General features: G+C 42.4%; 1 protein-coding gene across 4 annotated transcripts in view; it reads left to right on the forward strand.

Moving 5' to 3' along the window:
- The window catches only part of metro (membrane palmitoylated protein 7-like protein metro), a 79,845-nt gene extending 65,551 nt beyond the window's left edge, over positions 1-14,294 (forward strand). For all 4 annotated transcript variants that reach the window (XM_055061285.2, XM_050192590.3, XM_055061284.2 and 1 more), the window contains 2 exons: positions 8,690-8,830; positions 11,398-14,294. In XM_055061285.2, coding sequence (XP_054917260.1) covers positions 8,690-8,830; positions 11,398-11,583 — 327 coding nt within the window. In that variant the 3' untranslated portion in view covers positions 11,584-14,294. The remainder of the gene's footprint in view (positions 1-8,689; positions 8,831-11,397) is intronic.
- The last annotated feature ends 292 nt before the right edge of the window (positions 14,295-14,586 follow it).

A 14,586-nucleotide genomic window follows, 5' to 3' on the forward strand; every position in this document is an offset into this window, starting at 1 on the left:
GGGGGGCATATGATAGGTCATCGGCATCAGAGTGTTTTCATCTAGACTTGTAGGTTACAGTGATATCATATTCTTGCAGTCTTAGGCTCCACCGCGCCAGCCGTCCTGAAGGGTCCTTTAATTCGTTAGCCAACACAAGGCGTGATGGTCACTGACGACTTTGAATGGCTTGCCATATAGGTAAGGGCGAAATTTTGCTGTAGCCCAAATGATGGTGAGGCATTCCTTTTCGGTTGTAGAATAATTGCCTTCCGCTTTGGCAACGACCGGCTAGCGTAAGATATCACGCGTTCAAGTCCGTCTTTTCTTTGGACTAGGATGGCACCGAGGCCTTGGCTACTTGCGTCAGTGTGGATTTCGGCATCGGCGTCCTCGTCGAACTGCGCAAGTACCGGGGGCGACTGCATGCGTCGTTTGAGTTCTTGAAATGCGTCAGCCTGCGGCGTTTCCCACTTGAACTCGAGTACCAACAAAGTTCCACAGTATTCGCGTTGCACATACATGCAATCAGACTACGCAAGGTTCGGTGACAGACATTAGATGGAACCATCGACAACATTCCAGAAACTTCCGATACATGCAGGTGCGTCCTGCGCTGCGCGATAACATTTGTTAGGTGGTGATACGTGATCGCCCGATAAAGATAAGCAAGTACATGTGTCAATATATAAGTACGGTTCTTCTAAAGGGGGTAGAGGGTAAGGCAGGTAAGCGAGGCAATGACCGAGGGTGTGTTAGCGGCCGAGGGTGTAGAATTGAAAAGAAAGTTGTGCTACTGAACGTCTGTGAAGGAATGTGAGGTAGCACCCTGTGTCAGCCGGAAAAGAGGAAACCACTATGGGTTCCTCTTTTCGTAGAAGAGGCCTGGACGACAGGAAGCGGGGGGGGGGGGGGAGAGAGGGGGAGATATTATCTGCACCCCTGGAAGTCTGTGAACTATCATCTATCTAAAAGAGAGAATAAAAGTAGCAGCAGAAAATGGTGCTCATGCAAAAAAAAAAAGAATAAATGTATAAATTAACAACGAAAAGAATGAGTGAAAGAAAAGGGAAGTTGGAATATTATTGACAACCCAATTACAAAACTAAGCAAGCCAATGAATGCTGTTGCCTATAGTTTGAAATTTAGAGTAGCGAATAGATTCTAAAGCTCCCTTTGAAACGTTAATGCCTATTGATTGCAATGTCTTGAACTTATCAATGAGGTATGATTCTCTGTATTTTCTGTCTCACGCAGAACAGAAATTTGACTGTAGTATACCTGTCGTGGTTGCTTAGTAGCTATGGTTTTGGGCTGCTAAGCACGAGGTCACGGGATTGAATCCCGACCATGGCAGCCGCATTTCAATGGGGGCGAAATGCGAAGACACCCATGTACTTAGACTAAGGTGCACGTTAAAGAACCCCAGCTGGACCAAATTTCCGGAGTCCCCCACTACTGTGTGCCTCATAATCAAATCATGGCTTTAGCATATAAAACCTCATATTTAAATTTTTTAGCTGTAGTATGTAGAGTCTAAGTTCATCAAAGTTATTACCTGGTTAGTTGAAATGCTCAGCGATGCTTTGGGAAGTTCTTTAGCTGTGTCAGCGTGACGTCAGTTTAACCTGACGTTCATTGATAGCCCTGTTTCACCGATATATTGTTTCTTACAGAAAGTCAAGCATATAAATTATTGCACCTGGGGGAGAATAAGGTTATTGTTATGGGGGAGGATGTTGGCTGACTTTTGTATGCACCAACATGTCTTTAAGGTTTCTGTTTTGGCGATAGGTAACCCTTAGCACATCCGGGAACACTTTTCTCAGACGCTCGCTACTTGATAGCATTGGGTTGTATTTTCATATGATGTTGTTTATGTTTAGGAGGGCATTAGAATATTTTGTTATAGAGGCTGGCAGTCTCTCAGATTCTGCTGTAGGTTGTTTCTTAGCTACTAATTCCGACTGCCTCTCTAATCTTGACGCGATGTCATAAGCCCAGTCGAGAGGAATTTGTGGATAGTTCCTTTCCGCTAGCATTACTTTAAGGTCATTTAGGTGGTGGGTATAATCGTTTTCGCTACAGATTCTTCTTATTCATTGCACTTGTCTGACAAAAGTCCTTGCAGTGTCACGGCGGGTGGCTGGCATTACTGCCGAAAACTACACATTCATCTATGGCTAGTTCCTTCCCCCCACTTCCTGATCGCCCTCAGAAAAGAGGGTGCACCGATGAAGTCTTCCAGTTTTTTGGTCACCAAAAAGAATCTTTCCCCTCTTTCCATGTGATTCATTCTGAAAAACCAGACTGACCAGTGCAAACAGTTTTGCCATTTCTTGTTTCGAAGTCTCTTACCTAATTTTTTGGTGCAGGTTATAAAGCATTAAAGATGGCAAGTGGTGATCTCCTCTTGGAGCTCCACGACCAGAAACAGTATGAAAAACTGCCCAATCTAGTGTCATTTGGGGATGCCCAAGTAACAGTAACCCTATATCGTACTAAGAATACCAATCGTGGCGTTGTCTTAGGTGATAATCTATTGGAGCTAACTGAAGCTGAACTCCTTGAGGGCTTTAGTGAGCAGAACATCATCAACGTTAAACGAATTAAGATGAGGCGTGACAGCAAGGAAATCCAGACCAAGCACCTGATATTTACATTTGTTTCATGTGTTCTGCCCGAGTCCATTGAGGCCGGGTACATCAAGCTCCATGTTGGGTTATACGTGCCAAATCCGCTCAGATGTTTCAAATGCCAGCGTTTCGGCCACAGTTCACAAATCTGCCGAGGCCGCCGAACTTGTTCGAAAGGCGGTGCCCATGGATACGCCTCTGAATCTTGCGAGAACTCCCTCCATTGTGTAAACTGTAATGGGGAGCACACTGCATACTCGCAGTCGTGCCCTTCATGGAAAAAAGAAAAGGATATAGTAACAAATAAAGTAAAAGAAAATATAACTTTCAAGGAGGCATGTAGGTGGGTATCCTACCTGCCCAAGAACACTTTTGCCGATGTGACGCGTTGGGGGACGGCGACACAACGACTTCCGGCGGCTGTCCGGCCCCCATGCATTGAGCCGGTAGTGATGCCATCTTCCCCTCCCCCTCGGTGGCTACAGTTAGCGCTGTTCCGCCACTCCAGCAGAAGGGACCATCGACCTCCGGGCCAGTGGCCTCAAAGGTCTCGTCCGATGTGTCGAGGCCTTCATGCCAAATGCAGCGCTCGGAAGAATGCATGTCCAACACCTCGCAAGAGGCGATAGACACAACAACTAGCCAGATGGCGCCGCCACCGCCTAAGGAGCGGCAAGATCCTCGCAATCACTTCAAAAAACGCAAAGCTTGCATCACGGCACCTGGAAAGGGCCCATGAGCTAATCTTCGTCTCTTAAGCACACAGCACAAAACACATTTATCATAATGGAGATGCAAATGCTACAATGGAATGTCAGAGGACTTCTTCATTACCTCGACAATATTAGATGCACAAGCATAATCCAAAGTTACTGTGTGTTCAAGAGACACATCTGAAACCTATGAACAATAATTTTCATTTTGATTACCCCATCTTCTGGAAAGACTGCGATGACACGAGAGACTGATTCATAGAGAACTTCTTAGTAAACACCGGTGTATGCCTGCTCAATAAAGACGAACCAACTTATTACAATATGTTGCACAATTATTCTTCTATAGACCTATCGATTGGCTCGGCAGCTCTTCTCCCTTACTTAGAGTGGAGCGTTATTAAAAATCCTTACGGAAGGGACCACTTCCCTGTAATTTAAAACTTAATTCAACAACATGAATGTCCTCCACGTGCGCTTCCACTGACTAGGATTATTTTAAGGAATCAACTTACCTATCCCGGCATTTTATCACCGATTTTAGTATTGACGACGCTTAAGCTTATTTTACCGCTTTCATCATCGATGTAGCAAGCAAATTTATTCCGCAATCGAGCGATATCTTATCCAAAAGACGAGCATCGTGGTGGAACGATGAGTGCAAGAAGGCGCAGAAGAAACAAAATTAAGCATGGAGCATACTCCGTCGATACCCAACTGCGGAAAATCTGATCTAATTCAAAAACATTAAATTACAGGGAAGGCGGACGCAACACTAAGCTAGGAGGGCAAGCTGGGAAAGGTTTGCCTCCGGTATTAATTCATACTCACAGGAGGCGCAAGTATGGAACAGACTAAGGAAGCTTAAGGGGCAACAAATCCATCTGTTGCTCCTAGAGGATGAAGGGAGCAAGCTGGAAGACCAGGCTGATGCTCTTGGTGAACACATCGAGCACGGGTCTAGCTCCACTAACTATTCGGAGAACTTTCTGAAATATAAAGCTATAGAAGTACTTAAGCTACTGAATCGAAAATATAGCCCAAACAATCCTTATAACCGTCCTTTTAACATTGCCAAACTTAAAGCTTCCTTAGCAAGTCAGAGTTCTGCACTGGGCCCCAGTAGAATCATGTACGATATGCTTAAGCACCTGCACTCCAACACGCAAATAACGCCACTCACACTTTTCAGTACTATCTGGGCTGCTGGGTACCTCCTATCTAAATGGAAAGAAGCTATTGTGATCCCAGTTTTGAAGCACTGTAAAGATACTTCATTGCTGACCAGCTACCATCCTATAGCACTTACAAGCTGCCTTTGTAAGCTTTTTTGAGAAAATGGTCAATCGCCGTCTTGTACATTTCCTAGAGTCCAACAAAGTGCTTGATCCTTTTCATTGTGGCTTTAGAAAAGGCCGATCTACAACCGACCATCCCTTGCATATCGAAGCAAACATCCGTGATGCATTTGTACACAAGCAGTGCTTCTTGTCTGTATTCCTAGATATGGCAAATGCATACAGCACGACATGGCGGTACGGTATTACAGTGCAGCCCACTTATCACGATACCACATATAACAATATATCGGTTATAATGTCGAGTTGACTTCAGAGTATCAACTTATGCATTTGGGATATGAGAAAAAAACCCATATATAAAGATATTTTATTCACCGCATATTAGATATAACGATAGAAATTCTGCCTTTTGGGCGGCGTTTTCCATGCAGAATAATTGAGAAATTTGCTTTGCTAAGTTCCCCTAACCGAGACGGGGCGAAAAGTTTGCCTATGCGAGTATGTATCTGCCACCATTACCGCGCAGTACGTCCCGCCAGCACGCCGATTGCGAAAGCCACGAAGAGCATCGCAAGTTGGCACAGCATGCTACAAGATAGTGTCAGCTGCTTCGCGTCTGCATCGCCGGCAAGCGTCCAGAGAGAAAAAAAACAACCTAGAAGTGAATTTCCCCTGTGCTCCCTTTCTACAATCTTTCTCTCTCCCTCAGCGAGCGTGGAAATGCGATGCGGAAGCAGTAGTAGGTGCCCTGACAAAGCGCAAAGCTGTGTCGCTTGAGACGGAGCTGCAAATTTTGCAAGACTCAAAGTACCAGTTCGCGCAGTCGATAATATTGACGATTTTGAAAACCGCGAGCGCTACGTTCATGAATGCTAGTGCCAGTGACGATGTCGATGAATGGAAATGGTGGGATTTGTGCGCCCGGCCGAAACCCCCATGGGATAAACGAACACGTTAGCAGCCGCTTACATTACTGAACTCTGGGAGCATGTTGCTGCTGGCGATAAAATAGGTGGTGCTTCGATGGAGGAGTTTCTGAGTGTAGATAGCACTGCCTCGTTCTGCGAAAAAATATCGACAAGATCACTGTCGCGACAGACGGCGGCGTTGTGCGACGAAGGCGACGAGATTGACAGGGGCTTGTCTTTGACACCAACCCCAATGTGCACACAAAGTGTACTGTCATCAGTAGAGTTGCTCATTGATTTCATGTATGCTAAATTTTAGCCGCCAGTGTTCGCGCAGCCACTGGACGTGATGCACTTGTGAACCTGAAACTTCTGCGAAAGCAAGTGCAGATTTCTAACTATTTCAGCATGCCTAACGCTTGACATGCCGTTTAGTGGTATAAATAAATGTTTCATTTTTCGCAGCCCTCTTTCTACAACATCAGTTTTTTTTATCGTAGGTGGAAAATTTGGTTTCGGGGCTATGAAAGTATGTTCGGCAGCTTTTTTAAAAATTTTTTTACGGCAGTCCAGATATAGCGATGATCGGTTATAACAATCGGATTTTTCATTCTTTTTGATATCATAAGTGGACTTCACTGTATTACGAGACCTGTCGCACACGAGCATTTGAGGAAATATGCTTAACACTATAGAAAGCTACCTGTCTAACCGTACTTTCCAAGTCAGAATCGGCAATATATTGTCCCTACCATTTACACAAGGAACTGGTGTACCTCAAGGAGGCGTGCTCAGCTGCATGCTCTTCATTGTTAAGGTGACATTGCTCCATACATCGCTACCTCCAGCAATTATGTATTCTCTCTATGTTGATGATGTACAGTTAGGCTTCAAATCTTGTAATTTCGCAGTTTGTGAACAACAGGTGCAGCAAGGCCTAAACAAAGTGTCTGAATGGGCAGAAGAAAATGGATTCAAGCTTAACCCCCAGAAAGGTTCCTGTATTTTTCTCAAGAAATAGAGGGCTGGTCCCAGATCTCAGTATCATACTGCATGGGCAACAAATACCCGTGATCAAGGAGCACGAGTTTTTAGGTATTGTGCTTGATGCAAAATTGACGTTCATCCCACACATTAAAGATCTGAAGGCAAAATGCCTAAAAACAAAGAACTTATTGAAAATTCTCTCTCATGCAACATGGGGAAGTGATAGGAAGTGTCTATTGAACCTCTACAAGAGCCTTGTTCGGTCACATTTAGACTATGGTGCCATGGTATATCGCTCTGCCGCGCCAAGTACGCTAAAAATGCTGGATCCCGTCCACCACCTGGGTATCCATCTGGTCACAGGCGCCTTCAGAACAAGCCCTATTTAGAGTCTGTATGTTGAATCAAATGAGTGGTCCCCTAACCTACAGAGAACATACAGCAGTTTCACGTATTTCCTCAAGATGCAGTCTAACCCTTGACACCCTTGCTAAACATCCGTTAATGATATGACATCTGCTGCACTATTCCATAATCGTCCCTCAGTGAGGGAGCCTTTTTCAGTGCGGGTCAGGAAACTCTCTGAGGAAATGGGTGTCTCAATCCTCCAACATTGTCTGACGGCTCCATTGAAGCTGCTGCCACCATGGCAATGGCAACTTGTTGAATGTGACACATAATTTATTGAGGCAACAAAACATGCTTCATATGTGCACATACAGATGCACTTCCTGGAACTTCAGTCAAAGTACAACTGCTCAGAGCTTTACACGGATGTTTAAAAGTGGCAAGCCAGCTTCTCTTACGCTGCTGCCGGCCCATCATTCTCAGAATCCGATGTTCTACACCCTGAAACCAGCATCTTCTTGGCAGAGGTTTATGCATTACTGTCAGCCACTAAACACATTAAGAAAACAAAACTCCCAAAGGCCATTATATTCACAGATTCCTTAAGTGTCGCCGAAACTTTCCAATTGCTACAAAACACAAAAATTCTGTAATCAACGGCCTGTATTCATTGCACTGCAAAACGTATGCATCCCACCAACAGGTTGTAAAATGTTGGGTGCCTGGGCATAGGTGTATAGCGGGTAACGAGCTTGCAGATAAAATGGCAACTTCAATCGCAACAAAACCTGGAAATTCAACCATACCCGTTCCTGCCACATACTTGAAGCCATTCTTACTAAAAAAACTCAGGAGCTATTGGCAACACATGTGGGATGAGCAAACATTGAATAAGCGCCAATAAGCTCCATCTAATTAAGCTAGTTCTAGGGAACTGGCCATCACTAACAAAGTCACGATGATCTGAAATTTTATTTTGCCGCCTCTGAATAGGGCATACATATGCTGCACATTCATACCTTTTAACTGGCGTTGAACCTCCCCTCTGTGGCAGATGCAGCGAAAGGCTGATCGTAATCCATGTCTTGCTGGAGTGCTGGGAAGCAGAAGAAGAGCGAAGACGGCACTTTCCTTTGGCATACAAACAAAATATACCCTTACATCCGACACTGTTTCTTGACCCATAACCTCTATTTGAAACCAAGGCAGTGCATAACTATTTAAATGATGATGTGCTGCATGTTATTAGCCCGAGAGATTCGTAGCTGTCCCTTTATCTAGAGGGTTTTGCTGCGAGCTTAGCACTAAGTTTAGTAGAGCAAGTGCCTTCAGACCCTTGTGTTCAAGGCTCTTAGTGAGGTGTTAGTGCTAGTGGAATCAACACATTTTTTTCGTTTTTTTTTTTATTTTAGAATATATATTATGGTCATCGCTCACATTACTTGTCCTTGCCATTATTTTAATACTTGCATATTTTATGTACATTACGGGGAATAAATATTTTATGCCTCTATACAGCCTCGATACATCTGACAGTTATTCACTGCATCATCAACTCTCCCGCACCAATACTTGGCGCTGTTTGGCCATCCCTGGCCCTTGCGCCAAAAAACCCTATACATCATCATCATCAGGCTTTTCATGCTGTTTGAACATATCGCTGTTTTTCTGCTCAGTGCTTGACTGCATTGTATGTGTGAATGGCAGGTTTAATGTTTGCCTTTTGTCACTTTTGCAGCTGTGTAATATAGAATGTGTTAAAGTGGAATTCATGTAGCCAGTTATTTTTCTCACTACTTAACTGCTGTACATTTCAGGCACTGAAAATGCTGAGAACAGCGGAGCTTAAGCCATTTGTAATATTTATCAAGCCTCCAAGCATTGAAATACTGAAGGAGACAAGAAATAAGGCCTGTGCACGTTCTACGTTTGATGAAAACTGCTCACGAGGGTTTACGGTGTGTATTTAAGATACTCTTTTCTTTTTTCTTTTTATCTAGAGTTAAGCATTTGAGTGATGTTTTTCATTCAGCAGAGAGCAATTGTGTCTTCTGTTTTTCAGCAGCCTGTACTGAAACTTTTCATGCTACTTGTACAGTTGGCAAGAAAACACCCAAACATTGTCAGCTTTGCTGCTTGTTGTTTGTTTGTTTGTGGTGTGTTCAAAGGGAATTCTGTGAAGCTCTGCTGGCTTTTCTCAAAATCCAAGCCACTTTTGGAAACACAGCATTGGACGGTTCCTTAATTGTTGACCTTCTTGTGGGGAAGTTCAGCAATTATTTGAGCAGCACAGATGTCGCGTAATATTTTACTTTGTTCTGAAATGTCATCTGTGACATTATGCAATGTGGCTTCCATGGAATTGTGCTACTGTTTGAATTATTGTTCAAAATTTTTTTTTCTGCTTCATAAGTATTTTTCTTCCTTAAGAGAATAGGCATTACACTGAAAAGACAAAACTTCTGGTATAAAGTGACTTTCATAAAAAATGCAGGGACTTCTTAAATGTCAAGATATGTCTTTCTCTTAATATGCTTGTTGCATCAATATGCATCAAGGGTTTTCTGTTTTTATGAGCAGAGATAAACATCCAGGCATCAGTGTCTTTTTACGGACTCAAAAAACACTACTAAGTGAACTTGTGCCCATTAAAGAGGCCTTCCAGTGCTGTTTTCAGGTCACCAGATTAGCTGTAGATCTATGGTCAGCATGTCATAGAACACAAAGCAAAAGGAATCGTGAAGATTGCCCTACACAAACTCAAGTTATAAGTTAGAGAAAACTTAAAATACAAGCAAAATGAGAGTTACCCTCCGCTCAAATTTTTGCAGCTTTAAAGTGCACACTTGCTTTCCCATGACATCACATGGTGCCACCCAATTGCAGCAGGGCATTAGCAGAAGTAGGCATGCCATGGTTGTCAAGCCTGCTCAGCCTATTGATGGTGTTCTCATGGCATTCTCATGGCATTCTCATGGCATTCTCATGGCCTTTGCAATCGGGCAGCGTGCAGTCCAATCTCTAATGCCATGGCGCCACTTTTATGGTTACAACAGCTTCTGTGAGATGGCCTTTGGTACGTCGAAACGCTCGACATGTGATGCATCATTCCAGTGGTTGCAACACCTTGCCCGTGGTTGTATGATACCTAAAATTATTGTAAAACAATGCCAGAGCTTTTTTTGCGATACTCGCAAAATCATGGGAATATAAGTCGCACATTACATTTTTAACCGGTCATCATAGTATCACTCTCTTTCGTCATGTCCTGTCTACGAAGTGCACAATATCGCCGCATCAGGGTTGTGCCATCGGTGCCCCTCAACAAGCTTTGCTTAGTGCATTGCAGGGCCCCATTAAACAAATGTAGGGGTGTGCGAATACAGTCAACTTGCATTACTCTGACACTGACGGGACTGATGAAATTGATGGAATTATCTGGCAGGTTGAATGGAAACAATATGCAGAAAAAGCACCAAAACACACCGCTGATTCATTTGGCAGTATTTGGAAAGAACAAAAACTGTGTATTAGAATCAGGTGAATACTGTAAAGACATACAGACATTGCGAGTTAAGGTTATTGCTTGAAAATATTCCTACAGCGGGCCGAAAAGTGTTATCGTCAGGAGGTGACACAATTTCAGTGCATTCACTGTCCCCTAAGCTCTGCTGAGACAGATGGTGCCACTGAAGGGGTCGCTATTGGGGTCACCATGGGGCTATGTGCTTGTGTGCTGACTGGTGAAGTTCAAATTAGGCAAATACCAATTTTAGGATCGACATAATGAAAGTATGGCCCCATAGAAATGCATGGGCACCAGCTAGGTCCTTCGGTCGGGACTAAAGTAGCCAAGAAATCGAATTAACCACACTCAAATTAATGGAAGTCTACTGCATTCAAAAACTATTTGAAAAATGTTCTTACTTAGGACAGCAACTATTTGACTCGAAGACGGAATTGAATTGGATAAAATGTGATTCGTTATTAGAAAATTTTGAACATTCGCACACTCCTAAAGAAATGAATAACTTTGTGATGATGATAGTGGCAACACAATTTGCGATAGTAGGGCTAAGTAACACCTCAGTTTGCATTCAGTTCCTATTTAGTGTCATTTGTGCTTTCTGACGAACTTATGGTAATCACAATAGTGGGATAGGCTACACACACATTGAGTGCATTCCGATAGGAGAATGTCTTTCCAGGCTTGGTTGCATCACTTGTGACTCTGCACAACCTTCTTAATAAGAAGGGTCTTGCACAGTAGGGCTTACTGAACTTTGGTGGAATCACTTCAAAAGTGAAAAGAAGAAAAAGAAAAAAATTTGGTAATATCCTGCATACCTGTGTGCAAGAAAAATGTAGAAACAAATATCCTAGCCTAAAAAATTTAACAATTTTAACAATTTTAACACAAGCTTTGTGTGAATAATCTGTAATTGTGTGCATGTTCCTTGCTGCTTCTTGGTTGATGGTTCATGTCAGTGAAAGTTGTCTCAAGGGATCAAATAATTCTTTTCAGGATGATGAATTCCATGACATTGTTTATTTGGGCCACAAGATGGATTTCCTGTATGGTCACATGTTTGATCTGACCATTGTAAACGAGGACCTTCCTCGTGCCTTCTACCAACTGATGACAGCTGTGAAAGCAGTGGAAGCAGAACCACAGTGGGTGCCTGCAAGCTGGGTGGTTACGTCCCAGTGAGCCTTTGCCCCTGCAACCTTTGTTGGTGTCTAGGCGCTGGCTGGGAGAAGCTTTTGTAAAGCGCATGCAGTTACGTTTTGTTGGGCTATCACAAAGATTTCGCATGAAATCCTAATTTTGCACCTCTACATTCGATTGCTTGTGCATTGCATAAAGTCATATTTTTTTGTCATATATAGTGCATTTTTATCATCTTGTAGCACTGCTTCAATTTTATCTTGTGACTAGCATATCTCAGCTTCATTAGCTCATACAAACTCCTTTAATTTCATTGTTAGATCATGATGCAGAACTAGAAACATTTTTCTAAGCATTCACAGTCCCAAGAGATGAAAATGTAATGACAGATGTACTTCAATATGCCTAAAAATTTCAGGGTAATTTTTTTTATGAATTAGCTGATATATTTTTGTTTTTCTTGAATTAAAAAATACAGAAAATTGGCCCCGCACATAATGATATGACAGATCAAGTGGGATATTATTTATCTTCACAAGAGATTTGTAAAAGGAAACACAATTGTGTTGTAGGGAGCAGTGCATTTCATGAGGGCAGCCAAGTGTGTGAACAAAGCTTGTTAATGTAGAATAATATAGGAATAGTCTTTGGTCACATGTTGTATGTAACTTGCTGTGAAGCACTGACACTTTGGTCATGAGCAAGCCATGCAACAAAAGGGCTTTTTATCTTGTACATAACTATCTTGAAATACTGTCATTGTTTTAAACCATTGTTATCTCATACAAGGGCATAACTTAGTGGTAAGCAATGAAAAACCAATGCATGGTTATACCTGTGAAATTGCAAGAATGTAGTTAGCCATTGCACCCTGCTCTGTCTAAACTCGGCCTACTATACATTTTTGTCATGTGATTGACTTGAAGGTACAGTAAATTTGTGTACTTTTCTTTTATCTTTTTTTACGCTTTATTAAACTCATTGCGTACTTGACCTTGTAATCATCTGGTGGGAGTGTGGAGCACATTGCATGTGTAAGTAATACTGCCAGAAGCATTTCTGTGGCTCCGTTTAAACATGCTTGTAGAACTTTTGTCACATTGGTTGCTCTTGAGTGACATGTGATGGCCTTGCTGTTTGTACAAATTACATGGTGATGATTGTCGTATAAGCAACATTCTTGTGCAAGATCTGTATTGCTTTGAGAATTGAAAATGGCAGCTCTTTCCTGATACAGTAAATGTGCTTCATTTCATGAAACAGTGCTCTGTTTGCTGTTGAAAGATTCCTTTGACTGGTTCTAGTTCTTATTATGCACTTGCAGCAGAAGTGAGGATTATGTGCTGAATATAAAATCTTCAGGGCTGCTATCAACCCTTTGTGGTCGTATGCTTTTACCCATGCCTGGCAGTTGTTTCAGTTGGATGCTATTTGTGGATTTCTAAACAGCGTGAAGGCATACCACTTGTTAGCGCAAATGTGTCACAAACCATTTGGAGTATTTGTTCATCCTGACCACTGCAATCATCCTCAGATGCACTGAATGCATGTAAACTGGTTTTATAATGAGCACTTGATGAAAATGCTGCCATGTTTTAAACAGGCTGCTACCATGCAAATGGGGATACCAACTGGAAAGTGTGCTATCCTCCCACAGTACAGAAGTGAAAAGCTGAATGAAAATGCATTGCAAGTTTCTCCTGAGGTACGGTGCTACAAGTTTGCAAGAAATTTTTATGTATTTCATTGACCACACTTAGCATGCTTCCTGACTGGAGCCAACTTGCTCCAGTGCCGGCAACACAAGACCACAAAGGGTTGCCCATTCCTATCATCCTTTCTTTCTTCGGGTCTGCAAAATCCAAGCTGGGTCTGTTAGCATGCTATTTTACTTCATATTTATGAACCATGTGGCAGTCTTTGCACTGCACTGAACTGCTTTGCATAGGACATAATACCAGTACAAAATGCCAATTATGCACTGGCATGCTGCCTCTCGCATCATTGTACAAAGTGGTCCTATGCAAGCTACAATGCCTGTTTGTGCAAAATTTTTAACACTATTTGTTGTAAGCCAAGACTACAGTGTATCTTACTGCATTGGCCAGATCTCTTTGTAGATGGTGCAGGTTGCACAACCGAACAGCAGTTTTTTTTTTTTTAACAAAAGAACGAATTGCTTAGCTTGATGGAGATGCCATTGTACCGCAAACCCTGGTACATGAAGTTGCTAGAAGCTTATCAAGCTGTAGATATTTTTCAAAATAAAGTTAAGGACTGCTAGTGATTTGGTGTGCTAGTACCAAAAACTAGGGTCTATAAAGCACTAAATACAACACTTTCTGGCTCAGCATTCTAAGTGCAAATTAGAAACTTGCAGTATTTGGAGATAATGGGTTTTGTCTAGTGTAGATTCAAGATTTGTCATACATTTTGTGTACATACACTTAGAGGAGGTTTTCCAGCTTCTTCTCTTTGCTCCGGCAGCTTGCAGTAACTGTGAATGCGGTATCGTTGAGCAGTAACATAACAATTCAACTGTGTATACAAATGTGCTACCTTTACAATTGTTCATTGACCTTGTGAAAAAGTATCTTGTCTTTATGCTTCTGATGCTGTGTAATAATGAATGCTGCATGCGTACTAATGGATTAGAACTAAGATGAGCATTGTATCCTTTGCTGGATGACAGTTGCATAATATTTGCTGCTCTAGAAGGTTCAAAGCCAAAAGAATGTCATCATTCTAACCCATGTTTGTTCCTGTTTTTCTCTTCGTGGCTTTGCTTGCAGCTGGGTAGTGCTTGCTTGCCTTTTGCACACAACACAAGAAACTCAAATATCCCCTTCACTCATAGTGTACACATTTGTGCATACGAGTTGCTTTATTTTCGATCAAAAATATTCTTTGCACTGTTGCTTACTTGCTGTGCAAGCTGTTGTGGTAACACAAGCAAAAGTCCAGGTATATCTGGAGTGATTAAGGGGTACTGCATTATGGGATGCTGTCTTGCAGAGTGATGCTAAATAGTACCTGTGTTTTCTT

Source organism: Dermacentor andersoni, chromosome 1 (assembly GCF_023375885.2).
Source record: "Dermacentor andersoni chromosome 1, qqDerAnde1_hic_scaffold, whole genome shotgun sequence".
Taxonomy (NCBI): Eukaryota; Metazoa; Arthropoda; class Arachnida; order Ixodida; family Ixodidae; genus Dermacentor; species Dermacentor andersoni.